We start from the raw sequence: 18,353 nt of genomic DNA on the forward strand, positions 1-18,353 counted from the left end.
GAATGAAAGAACAAGAACCAAGGTAGGTGGAATGGCAGATAATGCAGAACTATTACACAGTGGGAGTAGTCAAGATTTGAACACACAATGGGAGGTCTTAAATGTGAGAGTACCCCTTGTAAGTGTTCAAATGGCAAAGGCTGGAAGGCCCCCCCATAATTGAGCCTGCAAAGGCAACACTCCAACAAGTCATCAGGCAAAGCAACTGGGTGTTCAAAAAAATAACAAAATAAACTGGAACTTACGTTTTCTTGTCGGACTCAAATCTCGCCATCAGCCGTTGCAGACCTCCATTTTTAAATCCCTGAAAGTGTGCTGCAGGGGCTCCGACGGTGATGATATCGTAAGCTGCATCTTTGAGGAAGGGGAAGAAAGAAAACAAGATGTCACGATCACGAGGGCAAACTCAAGCAGTGACCAAGGTGGCACATTTCTTTGAGGTACCAAGAGCTGAGAATGTTGTCCGTTTAGTTTTAGGGGGCGGGTGTGGGGTGGGGTTCTTCCCCTAGTCACTCAACCGTCTGTTGAAAAGGCCAGAGTTTATGATGGAAAACAAAAACCGGAGCGTGAAACGCACTTGTGTTCAGCTTTGTATCATGTGCCTCAGGGCTTACCTCATAGCCCATTACCTGGTGCCCACCCAATGTCCCAGCAATTGTTGAAGAGATATTTATTAATACACATATGCGCCCTCTAGTGGCGAGTATATGCTCTGTGTATTGCTTAAGATGCCAAGAAGCCAAACCCCTCTAAGACTTTGTTGCTTCCTGTCCCCATCAAAGGGTTGCAAATGCATAATCTCAGAAGATCTGAACCCCAAAACTCAGAAGATCTGAACCCTAATTAATTTCTTCTTAAACTTTTTGTTCCTTGCAACCCAATTTTGCTTTTTTTTTGAGTCCTCCACTTTGGAGAATCATGACCGACGATCATAGAGGGGAGGAGTGTTCCCCCTTGGAGAATCACCGTCGACGTCAAGACGGAGGTATGTTTAAATAACCCGCAGCAAACAATACAATGCCATCCGTCCATCCATCCATTATCCAACCCGCTATATCCTAACTACAGGGTCACGGGGGTCTGCTGAAGCCAATCCCAGCTCAACACAGGGCACAAGGCAGGAAACAAACCCCAGGCAGGGTGCCAGCCCAACGCAGAATACAATACAATACAATTTATTTTTGTATAGCCCCAAAATCACACAAGGAGGGCCATAATGGGCTTTAACAGGCCCCCCAGCTTTGACTCTCTAAGAAGACAAGGAAAACCCTAGTAGGGAAAAAATGGAAGAAACCTCGGGAAAGGCAATTCAAAGAGAGACCCCTTTCCAGGTAGGTTGGGCATGCAGTGGCATGCAACCCATTGCGAGACACTTCACACAGCGTATGCCACCCTTTCTCATTAAATAAAACGGTGGGACGCGACTCTCCGTGACCCAACAGTGTCAACCCACGACTAATAGTTTAAGAAAACGGGGCACTAACGGCATTGGCACGATCAGGACGTCACGGGGAGCCTTATTGTTTCGACGTGATCAGAGCTTCACGCGGACTGCCCAAATTTCCCCCATTATAACTTCAAATGTGGTTTCTGAAATTCAGAGGGGAGACATGCAGGTGAGGTGTATTGGCGATCCTAAATTGTCCCTAGTGTGTGCTTCGTGTGTGCCCTGCGGTGCGCTGGCGCCCTGCCTTGCACCCTGTGCTGCCTGGATTGGCTCCAGAAGACCTCCCGTGACCCTGTGTTAGGATATAGCAGGTTGGATTATGACTGGCTGACTGACTGTTGTTGTTGAAAGTTTCCAACTGTGTCCCTGTGCTCTGGATTAACTCATTTTAAAGTCACCGTCTCGATCCACTGCACTAATTCCCTTCATCATTTTACACACTTGTCAGGTCTCATCTTCATCTCTGATTAAGCTTCAGCTTCTTCAGGTCTTTTCCTCATCCCCTGTTGTCGTGGATTCATCCTAGTTTCTCTTCACTGGACTTTTTCTGGGGCTGTTATGTCTCTTTGTAGCAGTGCTAAACTGGCCCTGTGATGGCCTAGTACCAACCCCCATACCCCCCGCCCTGCCAGGATAGGCACCGGTGGTCCTCGCTCTTTGACTGGTATCAGAATGCATGTGTTTCTGTCAGGCGGATGTTTCACGGGCAGCCACCATTCAGCATTTTTAGCCTCAGTATGACATCTTGCAAATTCATTGGGTTCAAAATTTTTATCGTTTTTTTTTTTCTTTCGGAGATGCCCATTTTGTTTTCACTATGCACAGTCCAAATTGCCCACAATGCCAATTTCACCCCTAGACGTGACAGCTTTATTATAAGCCTGCTGAGCTGGAAGAGGCCGACATCTGCCACTTTATTGAGTGCGCTTTGTGCAATAAGCGGGGTGCTGCTTTTATGACGGGCGTAATTTAAAGAAAACGCTTTGATGGCACATTCAGCTCCAAGAGGTGAACGGTAAATGCCTCATCCAAACGTAGACGGGGTTGAAGTGGCTAAAATGTATTCCTTACAATTTGTTGGAATATGTGTAACCTTGTGTTGTGGTGTGAAATTTTGCATACAAGTTGATAAATATTTTCTATGTCTTTATTTGTAACTTAGGCAAAGCAACAGAGGATGCACAAACCAGTGTGTTTCTGCATGCCAGTCCCAAGCCCGGATAAATGGGGAGGGTTACGTCAGGAAGGGCATCCGGTGTAAAATTTTGCCAAATCCATATGTGGACAGATGATCCGCTGTGGCAACCCCTAACGGGAGCAGCCGAAAGAAGAAGAAGATGGCAAAGCAAATGCAATATTAGTATTTCATTAGTGAGAGGCAGTCATGTTTACCCCCAGGACTAAGTCAGGATAGTGAATTTTACAACAGGATTGGGTGGGGGGATTTGCCTCAAACCAGTTTGGCAAGTGATTCTCTGCAGGACCTTCTCAAACATCCAGCATAGGAAAGCCAAACTGCCCAGCTGGTCCACAAAGGGTTTTGAGGTGGCAGGTGTAAAGGTACAGTATTCTGTGCCCCATTGGTGTAAAGTATGGCAGTTTGGAATTGGCTTGTACCACGACACCCTATTGGCTGTAGGGTGTGGACAGAGAATCTATAAATTTGTTTGCTTTACCCCACTCCCTCTCTCAAAAAACATCAATGAAGAAGCATCTCTGTCACACCATGAACTGAAAAGGACAACACGATGAAGGGCACAGCTCGGCAGCCATACTGAGACAGACGTGTGGCCTGTTCTGAAGAAAGCTGACCACAAAAATGAGGACTTAATCAGAGACCTTTAACACTAGAATTACCAGAGCCTACGAAAAAACTCATAGATCCGCCCCACCTTAAATCCCTTCGCACCTCTCCTTCAGCGTCTTTTGTCCTGTAAATGTACCGATTAAGACAAGCAGCAAGCAGCCTGCTATTCCATCCCCCACACACAACGGAGAATGTGCACAAAGTTCTCGCAGTTCCTGCATTGATTGATTATCTGGGAGTGAAGTGCTGGAGTTTTAGAGTGGAAATAATAGATCGTTATTTGGAACGATTTCATGTGTGTTCCATTTCTACAATAATCTGTGTAAACACGTTGTTAAAACAGAAACGTTTTTCATTTTTTAAAATGTTGGCATAAACTATATAATGTGTGAAGCCTGAAGTCCAACGATCAAATAAACACTTTCACAAAAGGTTCAAGGATAAGACAATAAGATAAGATAAGATGCTGCAGATGTTCTATCAGACGGTTGTGGTGAGCGTCCTCTTCTACACGGTGGTGTGCAGGGAAAAGGGACGACTCACACCTGGACAAACTGGTGAGGAAGGCAGGCTCTATTGAGCTGGACAGTTTGACATCCGTGGCAGAGCGACGGGCGCTGAGCAGACTCCTGTCAATCATGGAGAATCCACTGAACAGGATCATCTCCAGACAGAGGAGTAGCTTCAGCGACAGACAGACTGCTGTCACCATCCTGCTCCTCTGACAGACTGAGGAGACCCCACACTATGTGACTCTTCAATTCCACCAGAGGGGTAAACGTTAATATTATACAAAGTTATTATCTGTTATACCTGCATTGTTATCACTCTTTAATTTAATATTGTTCTTTATCAGTATGCTGCTGCTGGAGTATGGGAATTTCCCCTTGGGATTAATAAAGTGTCTATCTATCTATCTATCTATCTATCTATCTATCTATCTATCTATCTATCTATCTATCTATCTATCTATCTATCTATCTGTCTGTCTGTCTGTCTGTCTGTCTGTCTACAGTTTCCGTGGCATAGAAGTGAGATTTGCCAACTTGTAATCAAGAGTCCCCCGGTTCGATCCCCAATGCCTCCTGTATTTACTATTGTCAGTAGTGAGCAGCTCTTATTGTTAATATTATACAGTACACACATACATTTGATTTGTGTCTGTAACAGACGGGGTACATTTATAGGACTTGTAAAAGTTACCGCTTTATTTTCACTTTTATTCTCTCAGTCACGATCACGATACATACTACCGCCCCCCAACACCCAGGGATCTGACACTGTTACTTTATATCTGAAAATGGGAATAACCGGAGATGTGAGTGGTGTTTTGAGACAATGGAACCGGACATTCTCTGATCTGGAGGGATAAAAGCTGACAGACAAACGCTGGTGAATCTGCCTTCCTTCTTCGTATCTCACTGTCACTTGATTTTTATTCAGGTTTATTCAGTGTTTCCTCTCACACTGAATTAGTATGCACCTTATGGTCTATGATGTCAAAGCCGCACCGACAAAAAAAAAAAAACAGAGAGACATAGGTACTGCATATATGATATTTGGAATTATTCATTTTATGACCTGTATAGTACATTTCGGAAAACATTGTGTCACAGATGCAACATTATTCATGATATTCATATTCATTCACATAACATCTTGCGCTTGTAATCGGTGACCGCGTGTTTTTTTTTCCCCCCCGATCTTGCCAGTCCCCACATGTTGCTGTATCTTTTCTACTCCAGGACATGCAGAGGACAGAATAGTACAGAGAGGTCAGTTCAGCGCTATATGCAATCATCAGATTCAAATGTTAACAGTTCACACACGCAAGGACCGTCCTTCCTACATTTACGACGTGTGTACCTGTTGCAATGCGCACACTTCTCTCTGTGCTGTGGTTTCTATTACATTGAAAGGGCACCTGACGCTGACTCAGTTTACTTTCCTGGGGAAAGCGGCTGTCTTGGAACAGAAGCTTGTCATTTACTCCACCACTTCAAGGCTGTTGTTGTTCGCCTTCTTTCACGTCTTCCTGCTGGTGACTCCTGCCTTTTCGTTTACTCCGCCGCTTCAAGGCTGACAATGTTGGGCTTCCTTACTTGCTCACGTACGTCTTCCTGGTGCTGACTTCTGCTTTTCATTCCCTGCTCCACCGCTTCTCGTCTTTCCTTCTCAAGAATAACACATCTATTCCGGTGATCGCCGTCGATCACAATTTCACTGACCCGTACCCAGTGGTTTCCATGCCCCGGTGGAAGGACTGCTTATTGTTCTTTCAGGCTACCTCTAAACCTCACCCATACTGATTCCCCCTTGTGTAACACATCCGAGCAGAGCACCATGGCGCAAGTGCTGCGTGATTGTAAACTCATTGTATGGGATGAATGCACTATGGCGCACAGAGCAGGCGTTGAGGCTTTAGACAGGACCCTAAAAGACATCAGAAACACGACACAAATGGTGCGAGGCTTGACAGTCTTACTGGCTGGAGACTTCGGGCAGACCTTACCAGTTGTCCCATGAGGAACACACGCATGTCTGAAGTCTTCATACCTATGGCCTGAGACCAGGGGTCCTCAATCACGGTCCTGGAGAGCCGCAGTGGCTGCAGGTTTTTGCTCCAACCCAGTTGCTTAATAAAAAGCACTTATTGCTAAAGTAACACTTCTGCTTCACTTTAGTGATTTTGAGCCCTTATTGCTTAATTTTGTCTTAAACAGCTATTTGAATTGCTCCTTATTATCAATAACATGCAAATGACAAGAGAGAGCAGCATTTCTCCATTTAGCTTCTTTACATTTACACCTGTGTGTATTTATCTGCACTATTGGGTTTAATTAAATACTTGGAAGAAAAATGAAGAGAAAAAAGTGAAGGACTGAGAATTACTCGTCCATTTTAGCCTTCAAATCATTTGCATGAGAGAAAGGGAAAGAAAATCTAGGATATGAGAATGAGCTGACATAGTAGAGTTAATTTAATTTCATAGCTTGTTAGTGCTTTAATGGCAAGAATTGCTTTCTAATTTAGCAACCAGGTCAGAACAAAAACCTGCAGCCACTGCGGCTCTCCAGGACTGGGATTGAGGACCCCTGGCCTGAGACCAACGTTCATACCTTAAGAATAAACATGAGGGTTTACTTGAACTGCGACAAAAAAGCCGGAGAGTTCGCTGCTCTCCTCATCAAAATAGGTGATGGCAATTTAATTGAACAGTCCACCTTATGAGAAGGATTTAGGGGTCGTGGAGGACTCTAAGCTATCAACTGCCAGACAAGCCATTAAGAAGGCTAACAGAATGTCAGGTTATATAGCGCCTTGATGTGTGCAGTTCAAGTCACAGGAGGTTCTGCTCAGGCTTTATAACACACTGGTGAGGCCTCATCTGGAGTCCTGGGTGCAGTTTGGGTCTCCAGGCTACAAAAAGGACATAACAGCACAAGAGAAGGTCCAGAGAAGAGCGACCAGGCTGATTCAGGGCTACAGGGGACGAGTTATGAAGAAAGATCAAAAGAGCAGAGCCTTAAGGAGATGAAGAGGAGACCTGATTGAAGTGTTTAAAATGATGAAGGGAATTAGTGCAGTGGATCGAGACTCGGACTTTAAAATGAGTTCATCAAGAACACAGGGTCACAGTTGGAAACTTGTTAAGGGGAAACATCAGGAAGTTTATCTTCACACAGAGAGCCACAGTGACCAAGTAGTGTGGTGGACAGAAGGACTTCAGGGACCCTCAAAACTCGACTTGATGTTATTTCGGAAGGAATTACAGTAAGTGGACAGGACTGGCAGGCTTTGTTGGGCTGAATGGCCTCTTCTCGTCCAGGTTGTGCGGTAAAGTGAGGTCCACGGCGGATCGGCATCTTTTTAAATAAATAATCACCGCCCTCGCATCTCGGTTAGGAGGGGGCATGGTAGCGTGGCGAGAACGGTTCACAGGTGAGATGTGGGAGCAGGTGGCCCTGCACCAAGTGCACAAGAGTAGGCTCGTCCGTGACCCAAATTGATGCTGGGAGTTGCCGACTGCCCGTCTGTGCCATGCCCCCATTTTAAAAAGGGAAGCACAAGTGCAAGGAGGAAAAAGAAAGGATCAAAGAAGGAAAGTTACTGAGAGGCAGGAGGAACCGGTGCCGGAGCGAGTGAGACCGTGGGGGGTGTCGGGGCAGTCAAGAGTGCTTGCTCCAGGTAAGTGGCCAGGAGTTTGTGCAAGACCAGGAAGGCAGCCGGTTTGACGAGGATGCTTGGAAGGAAAGCTCTGGCGTGAATGTCATGGTTGTTGGGGTCCCGAGTCTTGGTCCGGAAAGGGACGGCAGGCAACTGGACCTGTGGAAGGAAGGTCAGCTGGATCCGTCGGCAAGGCGGCTCTACCGCTGCAAAGACCGTACGGGATAAGCAGGGGAGCCTCCAGTGTTAAAGGGAGAAGACACCGGGCTTTCAGAAAAGATTGTCCCTGCTGGTGGATTTTAACCTCGTTTATAAGAAGATCTGTTTTGATTCTAACCTTCACGTGTTACACCTGTTTTTATTGGATTATTCATTTATTGAATATTTGCTGAGCACTGCACTTTTGAACATTTGTTTTTGTTTTGGACTGAGCACTTTTGCACCTTCCCCTTGCTTCATGTGGCATCCTCATTTGTCCAGCTCATCCCGGTCATGACTATCGACAGTGTCAGGTTCAAAAGGCTTCCTAAATGAGAAGAGGGACACACACCGTCACAGGTTGTTTTCTAATGTTGTCTCCTCACCTGTGGTCTTGAGGGTGAGGGTGATGGCTGAAACAACGAGACTGTGAATACAAGCAGCAGAAATGAGTACTCCAGATCGAGAAATGCCAGTTGAGGTTTTGGCACATCTTAAGCAGGTCATCCCATGAGCTGCTCCACACATGTCCCACTCAGCGGGGTGATCCTACGGCAGATGATATGTCTCAGCTGACTTGGCAAGTCATGGGAATTCCACAGGAAGAACTGGAATGTTTGGATGGGGACAGGGAAGTCTGGGATGACCTGCTTGGACAGATGCCACCACAGCCGTAGCCAGAAAAAGTGAAGACGATGACAAGATGAGCCAAGATGAAACGTACAAGGCAGAAGGTTTAATTCCCACAGGCCACGTCAACTGCCCACGATCACCAGTAAAAATGAAAATTGAAGACGATGATGAGATGCCATAAGAGAGACAAGGTGGAAGGTTTATGAGATGAGATGAGATGAGATGTACAATGCAGGTGGGTTAATTCCCACAGGCCTCTTCAGCTTCTAGGGACTACCAGTAAAAATGAAAATTGAAGAAGATGATGAGATGAGATGGGCTAGACAAGGCAGGAAGTTCATGAGATGAGATGTTCAAGGAAGAAGGTTCATGAGATGAGATGAGGTGTACAAGGTGGGAGGTTCAACTCCCACAGGCCACTTCAGCTGCCAGGGACCACCAGTAAAAATGAAAATTGAAGAAGATGAAATGACATGGGATAGACAAGGAGTGAGGTTCATGACATGGGATAAGATGAGATGTACAAGGCAGGAGGTTCAATTCCCACCAGCCACTTTAGCTGACAGGGAGCCACCGGTAGACATGTGAAGACAACAGTGCTGCACAGCTAGAACTTTTAAGTCACTGTGTGTGTAAGTGGGCCACCTTGATAAAATTACAATTCACCCCCCAATAATAATTCCTATACGGTTCCTTACCCCCATGTACAGTAGATTGCAGTGATGGCTGATCACCATAAGACACTGTAGCATGGGGCGGGGGGACACAAGCTGCCCACCTCCTTTTGAACTGGGGGCTCCCTCAGCAGCAAGTTAAAGAAACGTTTGAAGACCCTCTCGTTTGATGGTTTGACAGGTTCTTATAACTAAGGGAGTCCAACTCACTGGATTGTTGTTCTGAGCTCTTCACTTGGGCTGATCCACTTTGTCACCCTGTCCTGTCACACTTGTCCCCAAACAGTCCCTCAGACTGATGTGACTCAATTACCTGGACCTCCATTATTAAGCTGCTCAGGATAAAAGCATCTGCTAAATAAATGTAAAGGCAAGAAGCCTGACGTTACTCATATGGCATAATCACTGGTGGGAGCCTCGCCTGCTATAGCCAAGATCAGGACCCTAACTAGTGTTGGGTTTGAATTAAAATTCTGGGGGTGTGCCCGGATGTCTGATGTTATTTCCACCACGTCAAGTATAAACCCCACCTTTTCCCCCCTCCTCCGCCACTCTGCAGCTCATTTTTCCTTGTAAAATTCCACCGACTCCTAACTTATCCAAGGGTCTCCCACTGTCAGCTCTTCTAAAACGGCAGGAAAAAAATCGGCTTCAGCGACACGGCTGGGCAGTTTTCGTCAGATTCCACGAGGGTGAATGAATGCTTCCCGTTTTCCATCTTAATTACACTCCATTTCCACCGGTGTCACCGTTCAGCTGGAAGAAATCTGTCGGCTGTGCTGTGCCAATGCCCTCAACGATTCCCAGCACCTGGAGTAAATCTCCGGTTATCTTATTTGCTGTCACATTAAGAATGCAAATTGGATGTGAAGACCAATTCACCCGATGGTCCCTGCAAGTCAGTGCATTAGGCCTTTCATCAGTTCATCCTTGAGACTTTATTTTATATAGCGCCTTTCATAATGAACACTGCCCCACAATGTTTGCCCACACCTGTTTACAATTTGGAGATCCTTAATAATGGAATGTGATTGCAGGGTGCCACAGGGGTCACAAGTGTGCCCTGGCAGCCTGAGGTGTTTGGCACGGCTCGTCGGCTTACAGACTGTGAGAACAGACAAAGCTACAGTCACCATGATGGTGCTCGTCCCGGCTTGCCGGTGCTGTGGTCCACTGCTTAAGAAATCTGTTGAAAAATTCATAAAAAAATAACATCACGGGGATAAACTGCATGTGACATTCACATCAATATGCGCCGAATGTCTGACCTGTGCCAACTGCCGCCTACAGCAACTGCCAAGCGCCAGCCTCAAGTGAAAGCTTCAGAAAGCAAAGGCCTCTGCGCTGGCAGCTGAAGTGACCTGGTTAGGGGCACCCAGGGAGACTGGGCTTGTGAAGCACCTTTGGGGGTGTTCACTAAGGAAAGGCGCTATATAAAATGACGCTCGCTTTGTAAATGTTTGTAGTGCAAGTACAGACCAGTGAGTGACATGCATAAGGACACACACACTCACTCACACACAGCGCAGCAGGGATGTGTAAAGGAACCAGCAACTTCTTTAACAGGTTTGACCACCCTAACCCACCCTCACCTCGGAGTACTGCACCCTCCACCCATCCTTCTGTTGATACCAGCATAGGTGAGACATCCCCACCCACAATTACAGCAGTCCAGGTGAGCACAGAGCTGAGGAGACTTCGTGCCAGCAAAGCGGCGGGTCCAGATGGTGTATCACCATGACTGCTGAAGGCCTGTGCGCTGGAGCTGGGGAGTCCTCTACAGCGCATCTTCAACCTGAGCCTGGAACAGGGGAGAGTCCCAAGGCTTTGGAAAACATCTTGTATCACCCCAGTCCCAAAGATATCACGTCCTAGTGAGCTGAACGACTTCTGGCCTGTTGCTTTGACATCACATCTGATGAAGACCATGGAGCGGCTGCTGCTTCACCACCTGAGGCCACAGGTCCACCACGCCCTCAACCCTCTGCAGTTCGCATACCAGGAGAAGGTGGGAGCGGAGGATGCCATCATCTATATGCTACACCGATCCCTCTCCCACTTGGACAGAGGCAGTGGTGCTGTAAGAATTATGTTTCTGGACTTCTCTAGCGCCTTCAACACCATCCAACCTCTGCTCCTCAGGGACAAGCTGACAGAGATGGCAGTAGATTCACACCTGGTGTCAAGGATCATGGACTATCTTACAGACAGACCTCAGTATGTGCGTCTCGGGAACTGCAGGTCTGACATTGTGGTCAGCAGCACAGGAGCGCGGCAGGGGACTGGACTTTCTCCAGTTCTGTTCAGCCAACATACATCAGACTTCCAATACGACTCAGAGTCCTGCCACATGCAAAAGATCGCTGACGACACTGCTATGGTGGGCTGCATCAGGAGTGGGCAGGAGGAGGAGTATAGGAACCTAATCAAGGACTTTGTTAAATGGTGCGACTCAAACCACTTACACCTGAACACCAGCAAAACCAAGGACCTGGTGGTGGATTTTAGGAGGACCAGGACCCTCATGGACCCCGTGATCATCAGAGGTGACTGTGCAGAGGGTGCAGACCTATAAATACCTGGGAGTGCAGCTGGATGATAAACTGGACTGGACTGCCAATACTGATGTTCTGTGCAAGAGAGGACAGAGACGACTATACCTCATTAGAAGGCTGACGTCCTTCAACATCTGCAATAAGATGCTGCAGATGTTCTACCAGACTGTTGTGGCGAGCGCCCTCTTCTATGCGGTGGTGTGCTGGGGAGGCAGCATAAAGAAGATGGATGCCTCACGCCTGGACAAACTGGTGAGGAAAGCAGGCTCTGTTGTAGGCACGGAGCTGGACAGTTTGACATCCGTGGCAGAGCGACGGGCGCTGAGCAGACTCCTGTCAATCATGGAGAGTCCACTGAACAGGATCATCTCCAGACAGAGGAGCAGCTTCAGCGACAGACTGCTGTTACCATCCTGCTCCACTGACAGACTGAGGAGACCCCACACTATGTGACTCTTCAATTACACCTGGCAGGGTAAACGTTAACATTATACAAAGTTATTGTCTGTTATACCTGCATTGTTATCACTCTGATATTTAATATTGTTTTTTATCAGTATGCTGCTTCTGGAGTATGGGAATTTCCCCTTGGGATTAATAAAGTATCTATCTATCTATCTATCTATCTATCTATCTATCTATCTATCTATCTATCTATCTATCTATCTATCTATCTATCTATCTAATCCTGCCTACTATACTAAAACTAAAATCTATCTATCTATATAGTGCCTTTCATCCATCTACATGAGCTAGTTATTTTTTACACAATCCCACTGACTGTGGTCAAAGCGTGTTCGAGTTATCGTGTTGACACACAGGCACACATCATTTGAAAACTAATATTTTCTGACCCAGGAAGGTCTAAAAGTATAAAAAGCCCCATTCAGGGGCTGCCTTGTATTTATTAGAGCTGTCAATTAGGTTCACCAGGCTCACACCCCCCCCCTTTCAAATCGCTGCCTACCCAGCAATTCTGTAATGGACTAAATGGGGTCCAATATGCAGGGGCTGCCCACTCTGTTGGCTTAACTCGATTTTCAATTTGATTTACTGTATAATGCAAATCAAGCGAATGCTGACAGCTGCCGAAAATGCTGTCACTCTTTTAAATAAAAAGTAAATTCGAAAAGGGGCGATAAGCTAAATAAACTGAAAGAAGGAAAGTATTCAAAGGCGGGCCGGGGAAAAATGTGCAAATAAATGAGCCCCTCACCCCCCGCGTGCCAGGCTAAGGCCATGCGTGTTATCATTGGTTTTCTGGCTGTGCTGTCCACTCATGCATATAATATTTAATTTTGTCTGGCCTTATCTACTAATACAACCCAAAGAAATTGGACAGAAATGATCCGTCAGTCGTCGAAAAGCACGGGGGGCTCGGCACACAAGACGCATGCGCAGCGCTGAACAGACCTGACGACTCCTCACTCCGGCCAGTTAGCTTCATGCTGCCTGACGTATTTAGCTCTCCGGGACGGCCTGTTAGACTCGAGTTCTATTAACCACACCAGAGGAAAAAGAAATAAATAAAGGGGGACGTTTCATGGGTCATTCATCTTTCCGCTGTCAACAACCTCATCTGTGCCTCCTAACGGGCTCTAAAAATAAGAAGCAGCATCATCTGGCAGGCATCTGCTCGCACATCCTCAAGACAAATGTCACGCTGGAAGAACAGCACGCCCTGTCCGCTGAGGCAAATATCCAGCGAGATCAAGTGACAATGACAGCGCCACTAGGGGGCGTGCCGGGACCTTACTTATTCTATGTTAATTAATGTTGACTTATGTTTATTTTTTATTGTGTCTTCTATTTTTCTATTCATTTTGTAAAGCACTTTGAGCTACATTTTTTTTGTATGAATATGTGCTATATAAATAAATGTTGATTGATTGATTGAAAAAGAGCGCGCCAGTTTGAAATGGACACACAAGCCACAAAGGGACACTCCACCACTATAACAGACCCCATAGCAACCCCCACCCATCCTGCTGTGTGCAGTGATGGCCGAGAAAAATATTTCATGTCATACTCTCACTGGCCACTTTATTAGGTACACCTGCCCAACAGCTTGTTAACGCAAATATCTAATCAGCCAATCACGTGGCAGCAACTCAATGCTCGGCCCGTAGACATCAAGACGAGCTGTTGACGTTCAAACTGAGCGCCAGAATGGGGAAGAAAGGGGACTGAAATGACTTTAAACGTGGCAGATGGGCTGCTCTGAGGATTTCAGAAACTGCTGATCTACTGGGATTTTCACGCACAACCATCTCCAGGGTTTACAGAGGGAGCCTGCACTGATGCAGCGTATTGCTGCACCCACCACACAGGGAAGCACCTCAGGATTCCAAATTTGGACCGGAGTGCCCTCGTGCAACAGGTGACACCTCAGCACCATGCCAGTTCAAATGAAATCCTGCTACCAAACCACGAGTTGTCCCTGCAAGTTCGAGGACCTCCTTACAGGGCTGCGTCCAGGTTAAAGTCAGAGAGGGGTCTGAAAAAGGGAAAATATCCAGAGGTTTGAGGAGAATGGCCAGACTGTCTGAGCTGACAGAAGGGCAACAGGAACTCAAATAAGCACTTGTGACAACAACAACAACATTTATTTCTATAGCACATTTTCATACAAACAGTAGCTCAAAGTGCTTTACATATTAAAGAATAGAAAAATGAAAGACACAATAATAAAAAAAAATAAATCAACATTAATTAACATTGAATAAGAGTAAGGTTCAATGGCCAGGGGGGACAGAAAAAACAAAAAAACTCCAGACGGCTGGAGAAAAAATAAAATCTGTAGGGAACTCGTGACAACCGAGCAGAGGTGGGTAGTAACGAGTTACATTTACCTGAGCAACTTTTTAAAAGAAATGTACTTCTAAGAGTAGTTTTACCGCACCATACTTTTTACTTTTACTTGAGTACATTTGTGAAGAAGAAACGCTACTCTTAGTCTGCTACATTGGGCAACACTCATTCCATTTACACATTAGATATATTTTTGCCAGAGAGAAGCCACCAGTGGATCGGCTGCATGATTGTTTCACCAATCACACGTAGCCTGCAGTCACATGACCACACACAAACTGTGGCAGCCATAGACAGAATAGTATAGACATACTAGACGCCGCATGACCAGCAGCATCATACGTCAACGTCGCCGCCATATTGCAAGTGGCACTGCTGTGGAGTGAAGTGATGGATAAAGATGCCTGACGCATGTGCTGCTTGGGATTGTACAAACCGCTGTACGCTCCAAACCAGATCGCAGGGGATTACATTTCATAGGTAAGGCTGAACAATTGTTTTTGTTATATTTGACTATTAGAAAATCCAGTTTTTTATAATCTTAACTTTAGCTACGCCAGGCTAAGCTAGCAAAGCTATGCATTTATGTGCTCAAGTGAGCCTCTAAACAGCGTTTTGGCTAAATGTATTTAGTCACTAACTGTGTAGATTGTTGTTAGCTGTTAACATTTCTCAAACTCTGAAGGTTACCCAAAGAAATCCACCTCAGGACGCAGTGGGAGGTCAGGTAGCCCTTAGACGATTTGGAGAAAGCTGACCTGTGATGTGTGCTGTGCTGGTTTGGTAACAGACACTGTACCGGCGTCATATGATCAAAGCTACCACTCGCTCACATTAAAAAACAAAGGAGGTCTGATGATTCCTTCTGAGGGTCCAGTCAAGGTGGTCAAAGTAGCTGAGCGTGTTATCTGACAGTCAGCATTAGGACAAGCTGTCCATGTATCTTTGATCAGTCAGTTTGTTCGGGCTGAGATTGGTTCAGATGAAGGAGCAGATCGAGGAGACATCCATCATTTCATGCTCATGTCTTTAGTCGTCTCTGTCTTCCACAAACTTAGGCTGCACCGCATTGTCAGACTGAATACTCTCAAATTACAGGATCTGAGTGAGCGAGGGGAGTGCCAGTCTGGAGGAGATCAGTGAGGTGTGGAGAGCTTTAAATGTTCAGAGTGAGATTTAGTGTCGTATTCAGTAGTGAAGAGGGAGCCAGTGAAGTCGAGAGAGAATCGGTGTGATGTGTTCAGTGGATTTAGAGCAGCAGGTTATCATCCTGGCAGCAGAATTTTGAAGAAGTTGTAAGCGATGGATATGTTTTTGTGGGATGCCAGATAGAATAGCATTACAGTAATCTATACTTGAGGTGACTTGGGCATTGACCAATAATTCAGGTCTGTGTTGTGTAAGAACAGGACGATGGAAGAAGGCAGTCCGAGAAATGTTACTTATAATAAAGGAATTATTTAATAATAATAATAATAATAATAATTAGTGTATAAATGAATATAAATAATTGCATTTAAACGATTCGCCAACATCTGTTGTATGTAAACGATACTGTTTTAAACGTTATTGTTTTTTCCTCAGAAAACCCGGTTTCCACGTCTACCTGTATTAGTTTAAATGGCACTTTTGCCACTCACAATATGGCGGATGCCCTGACGTACCATGTCGACTGGGCAACACAGTGAATGCGGCGTTTATCTATATATGTCTAGGGTGGCAGCATAGCGGCACAAACTCCTCACAGACAGCAGACAGGGAAAGAAAGAATACAAATGGAACCTCGGTTTGTGAGTGTAATTCATTCTGGAAACGTGCAATCCAAAGCACTCATATATCAAAGCGAATTTCCCCATAAGAAATAATAGAAACTCAGATAATTTGTTCCACAACCCAAAACTATTCATATAAAAATGATTAATACAAAATATAAAGTAAAAATACATCAAACAAATTAACCTTTGAAAAGAATCATGGCTGGTGTGAGTGAGTTTCTAAACTCTTGTGGGATTTCACCCAACGGGACGACACACGGAAGAGCGTCCTGAAGCAACCGCAGGCACCCAGCGCTGTAGCAGTTCGCCGTAAAAGTGAATCTGAAAAGATTGTGGTCATGCTATAAGCGCCTGCCATCCATGAGTGATGCACAGGACATTGTAAATGTGCAGGGCACAGAATTACTTGGCCACTAACCTGGGCATGACCCTGCGTGACTGCTGTGTCTGTGTATAGGAGAGCGACAGATCCCACTACAATAAATAACCGTGCTCTTCCTGTTTCAAGCTGAATAAAGATGGTGTCGCTAAAGTATTGAGACTCAGCTTCGTGTTCTGGGGTGCAAGACGGGGACTCACACGTGGTCACAATGCTGAAGTAAACAGTATACGATTGTATGGAGGTTGACTATATGAGTGAGGCACGCCGACTGAACGAATACCCACAGTCCCGCAGCGAGAGAGAGAAGAACCATCAGCACAGTTGTGATCACGTGAGGCTCGGCAGACAAAGCGTATACGGACTACTCGTATTGCAAGACCTCGCTTGTTCATCAAGTCAAAGTTTATTCAAAATTTTAGCTTGTCTTGCAAAACACTCGTTTTTTTTTTCACATTTTGGTGAGATGCTGCCTTATATTAAAGTCAGTTAAATTTATTTAAAATTTATCCAGCAACACTCAATACCCCAGAAAGACAACATGAAAAGAGGTTCGTTGAAAGGTATGCACATTTAAAAAATGAAAAAGAATAACTGAAATGCCACCTTGAGGCAGACATTCAGAGCCTCTCCTCACTGATGGCAGGGATTCCAGCCTTGGGACTCTTCTTGGATTTGAAACCCCGAGTTTTGCACTTCAGGGTTTGGAGGTTTTCTTTTTTTTTTTTTTGCAGGTCCTCTCCAGCTCTGTCAGGATGGACGGGGACCCTCAGTGGACATCTGTTGTCAGGTCTCTCCAGTCCAGGCTCTGTCTGGAGGCCACTTAAGGACATTCACAGGGTTGTCCTTAAGCCATCACGACTCTAGATGTCCGTTTGTGATGTTTGTGATGTCATTGCAGTCGTCTGAAACATTTTTCGTATTGTCAGTCACGTGGGTGTATTTTATAGTCATATGAAAAAGTTTTAGTCTCAGCCTGCATAATAATTGACTCTCCTTTCAACACAAAGATCACAGTGGTACGCCTTTCATTTCCTAGGAGTACTGCGGCGTTTTCCAGACAAAGATTTTTAGTGAAGCCGTATTTAGTTGTATGAAATTAAATCAACTGGCTGTGCACAAATGTGGCTCCCCTTGTCATTGTTCTGATTTGAATGCCTGTCACTGCTCAGTGCTGATTACTTGGTATGATGAGCTCGTTAAGCCTTGAACTTCATAGACAGGTGTGTCCAATCACGAGTGGTCAAAGGTATTTAAGGTGGTCAATTACAAGTTGTGCTTCCTTCCCTTTGACTCTCCTCTGAAGAGCGACAGACAGCATGGGATCCTCAAATCAACTCTCAAAAGATCTGAAAACAAAGATTGTTGAGTCTGTTGAGGTTTAGGGGAAGGACACAAAAAGCCATCTCAGAGGTTTAAACTGTCAGTTTCAACTGTAAGGAATGGAATCAGGAAATGGAAGGCCACAGGCACAGTTGCTGTTAAACCAACTCAGGTCTGGCAGGCCAAGAAAAATACAGGAGCGGCATATGGAGAGGCAGGATTGTGAGAATGGTGACAGACAACCACAGATCACCTCCAAAGACCTGCAAGAACATCTCGCTGCAGATGGTGTATCTCTACATCGTTCTACAATTCAGTGCAATTTGCACAAAGAACATCTGCATGGCAGGGTGATGAGAAAGAAGCCCTTTCTACACTCACACCACAAACAGAGTCGCTTGTTGTATCAAGTGCTCATTAAGACAAGCCAGAGTCATTTGGGAACAAAGTGCTTTGGACTGATGAGACACAAATGGAGTTATTTGGTCAGAACAAAAAGCGCTTTGCATGGCGGAAGAAGAACAGCGCATTCCAAGATAAACACCTGCTACCTCCTGTCAAATGTGGTGGAGATCAAATGTGGT

The 18,353-nt window shown here is 45.5% G+C and overlaps 1 protein-coding gene across 10 annotated transcripts in view; it reads right to left on the reverse strand.

The window, feature by feature from the left end:
• Positions 1-18,353, reverse strand: part of inpp4b (inositol polyphosphate-4-phosphatase type II B) — a 506,601-nt gene that overhangs the window by 163,224 nt on the left and 325,024 nt on the right. For all 10 annotated transcript variants that reach the window (XR_005633279.1, XR_005633278.1, XR_005633277.1 and 7 more), the window contains one exon: positions 246-354. Coding sequence is in view for 7 of the 10 variants with exons in the window: in XM_039750186.1 (XP_039606120.1) it covers positions 246-354 (109 nt within the window). In the remaining 3 variants the exon portion in view is untranslated. The remainder of the gene's footprint in view (positions 1-245; positions 355-18,353) is intronic.

Source organism: Polypterus senegalus, chromosome 4, assembly GCF_016835505.1.
Source record: "Polypterus senegalus isolate Bchr_013 chromosome 4, ASM1683550v1, whole genome shotgun sequence".
Taxonomy (NCBI): Eukaryota; Metazoa; Chordata; class Cladistia; order Polypteriformes; family Polypteridae; genus Polypterus; species Polypterus senegalus.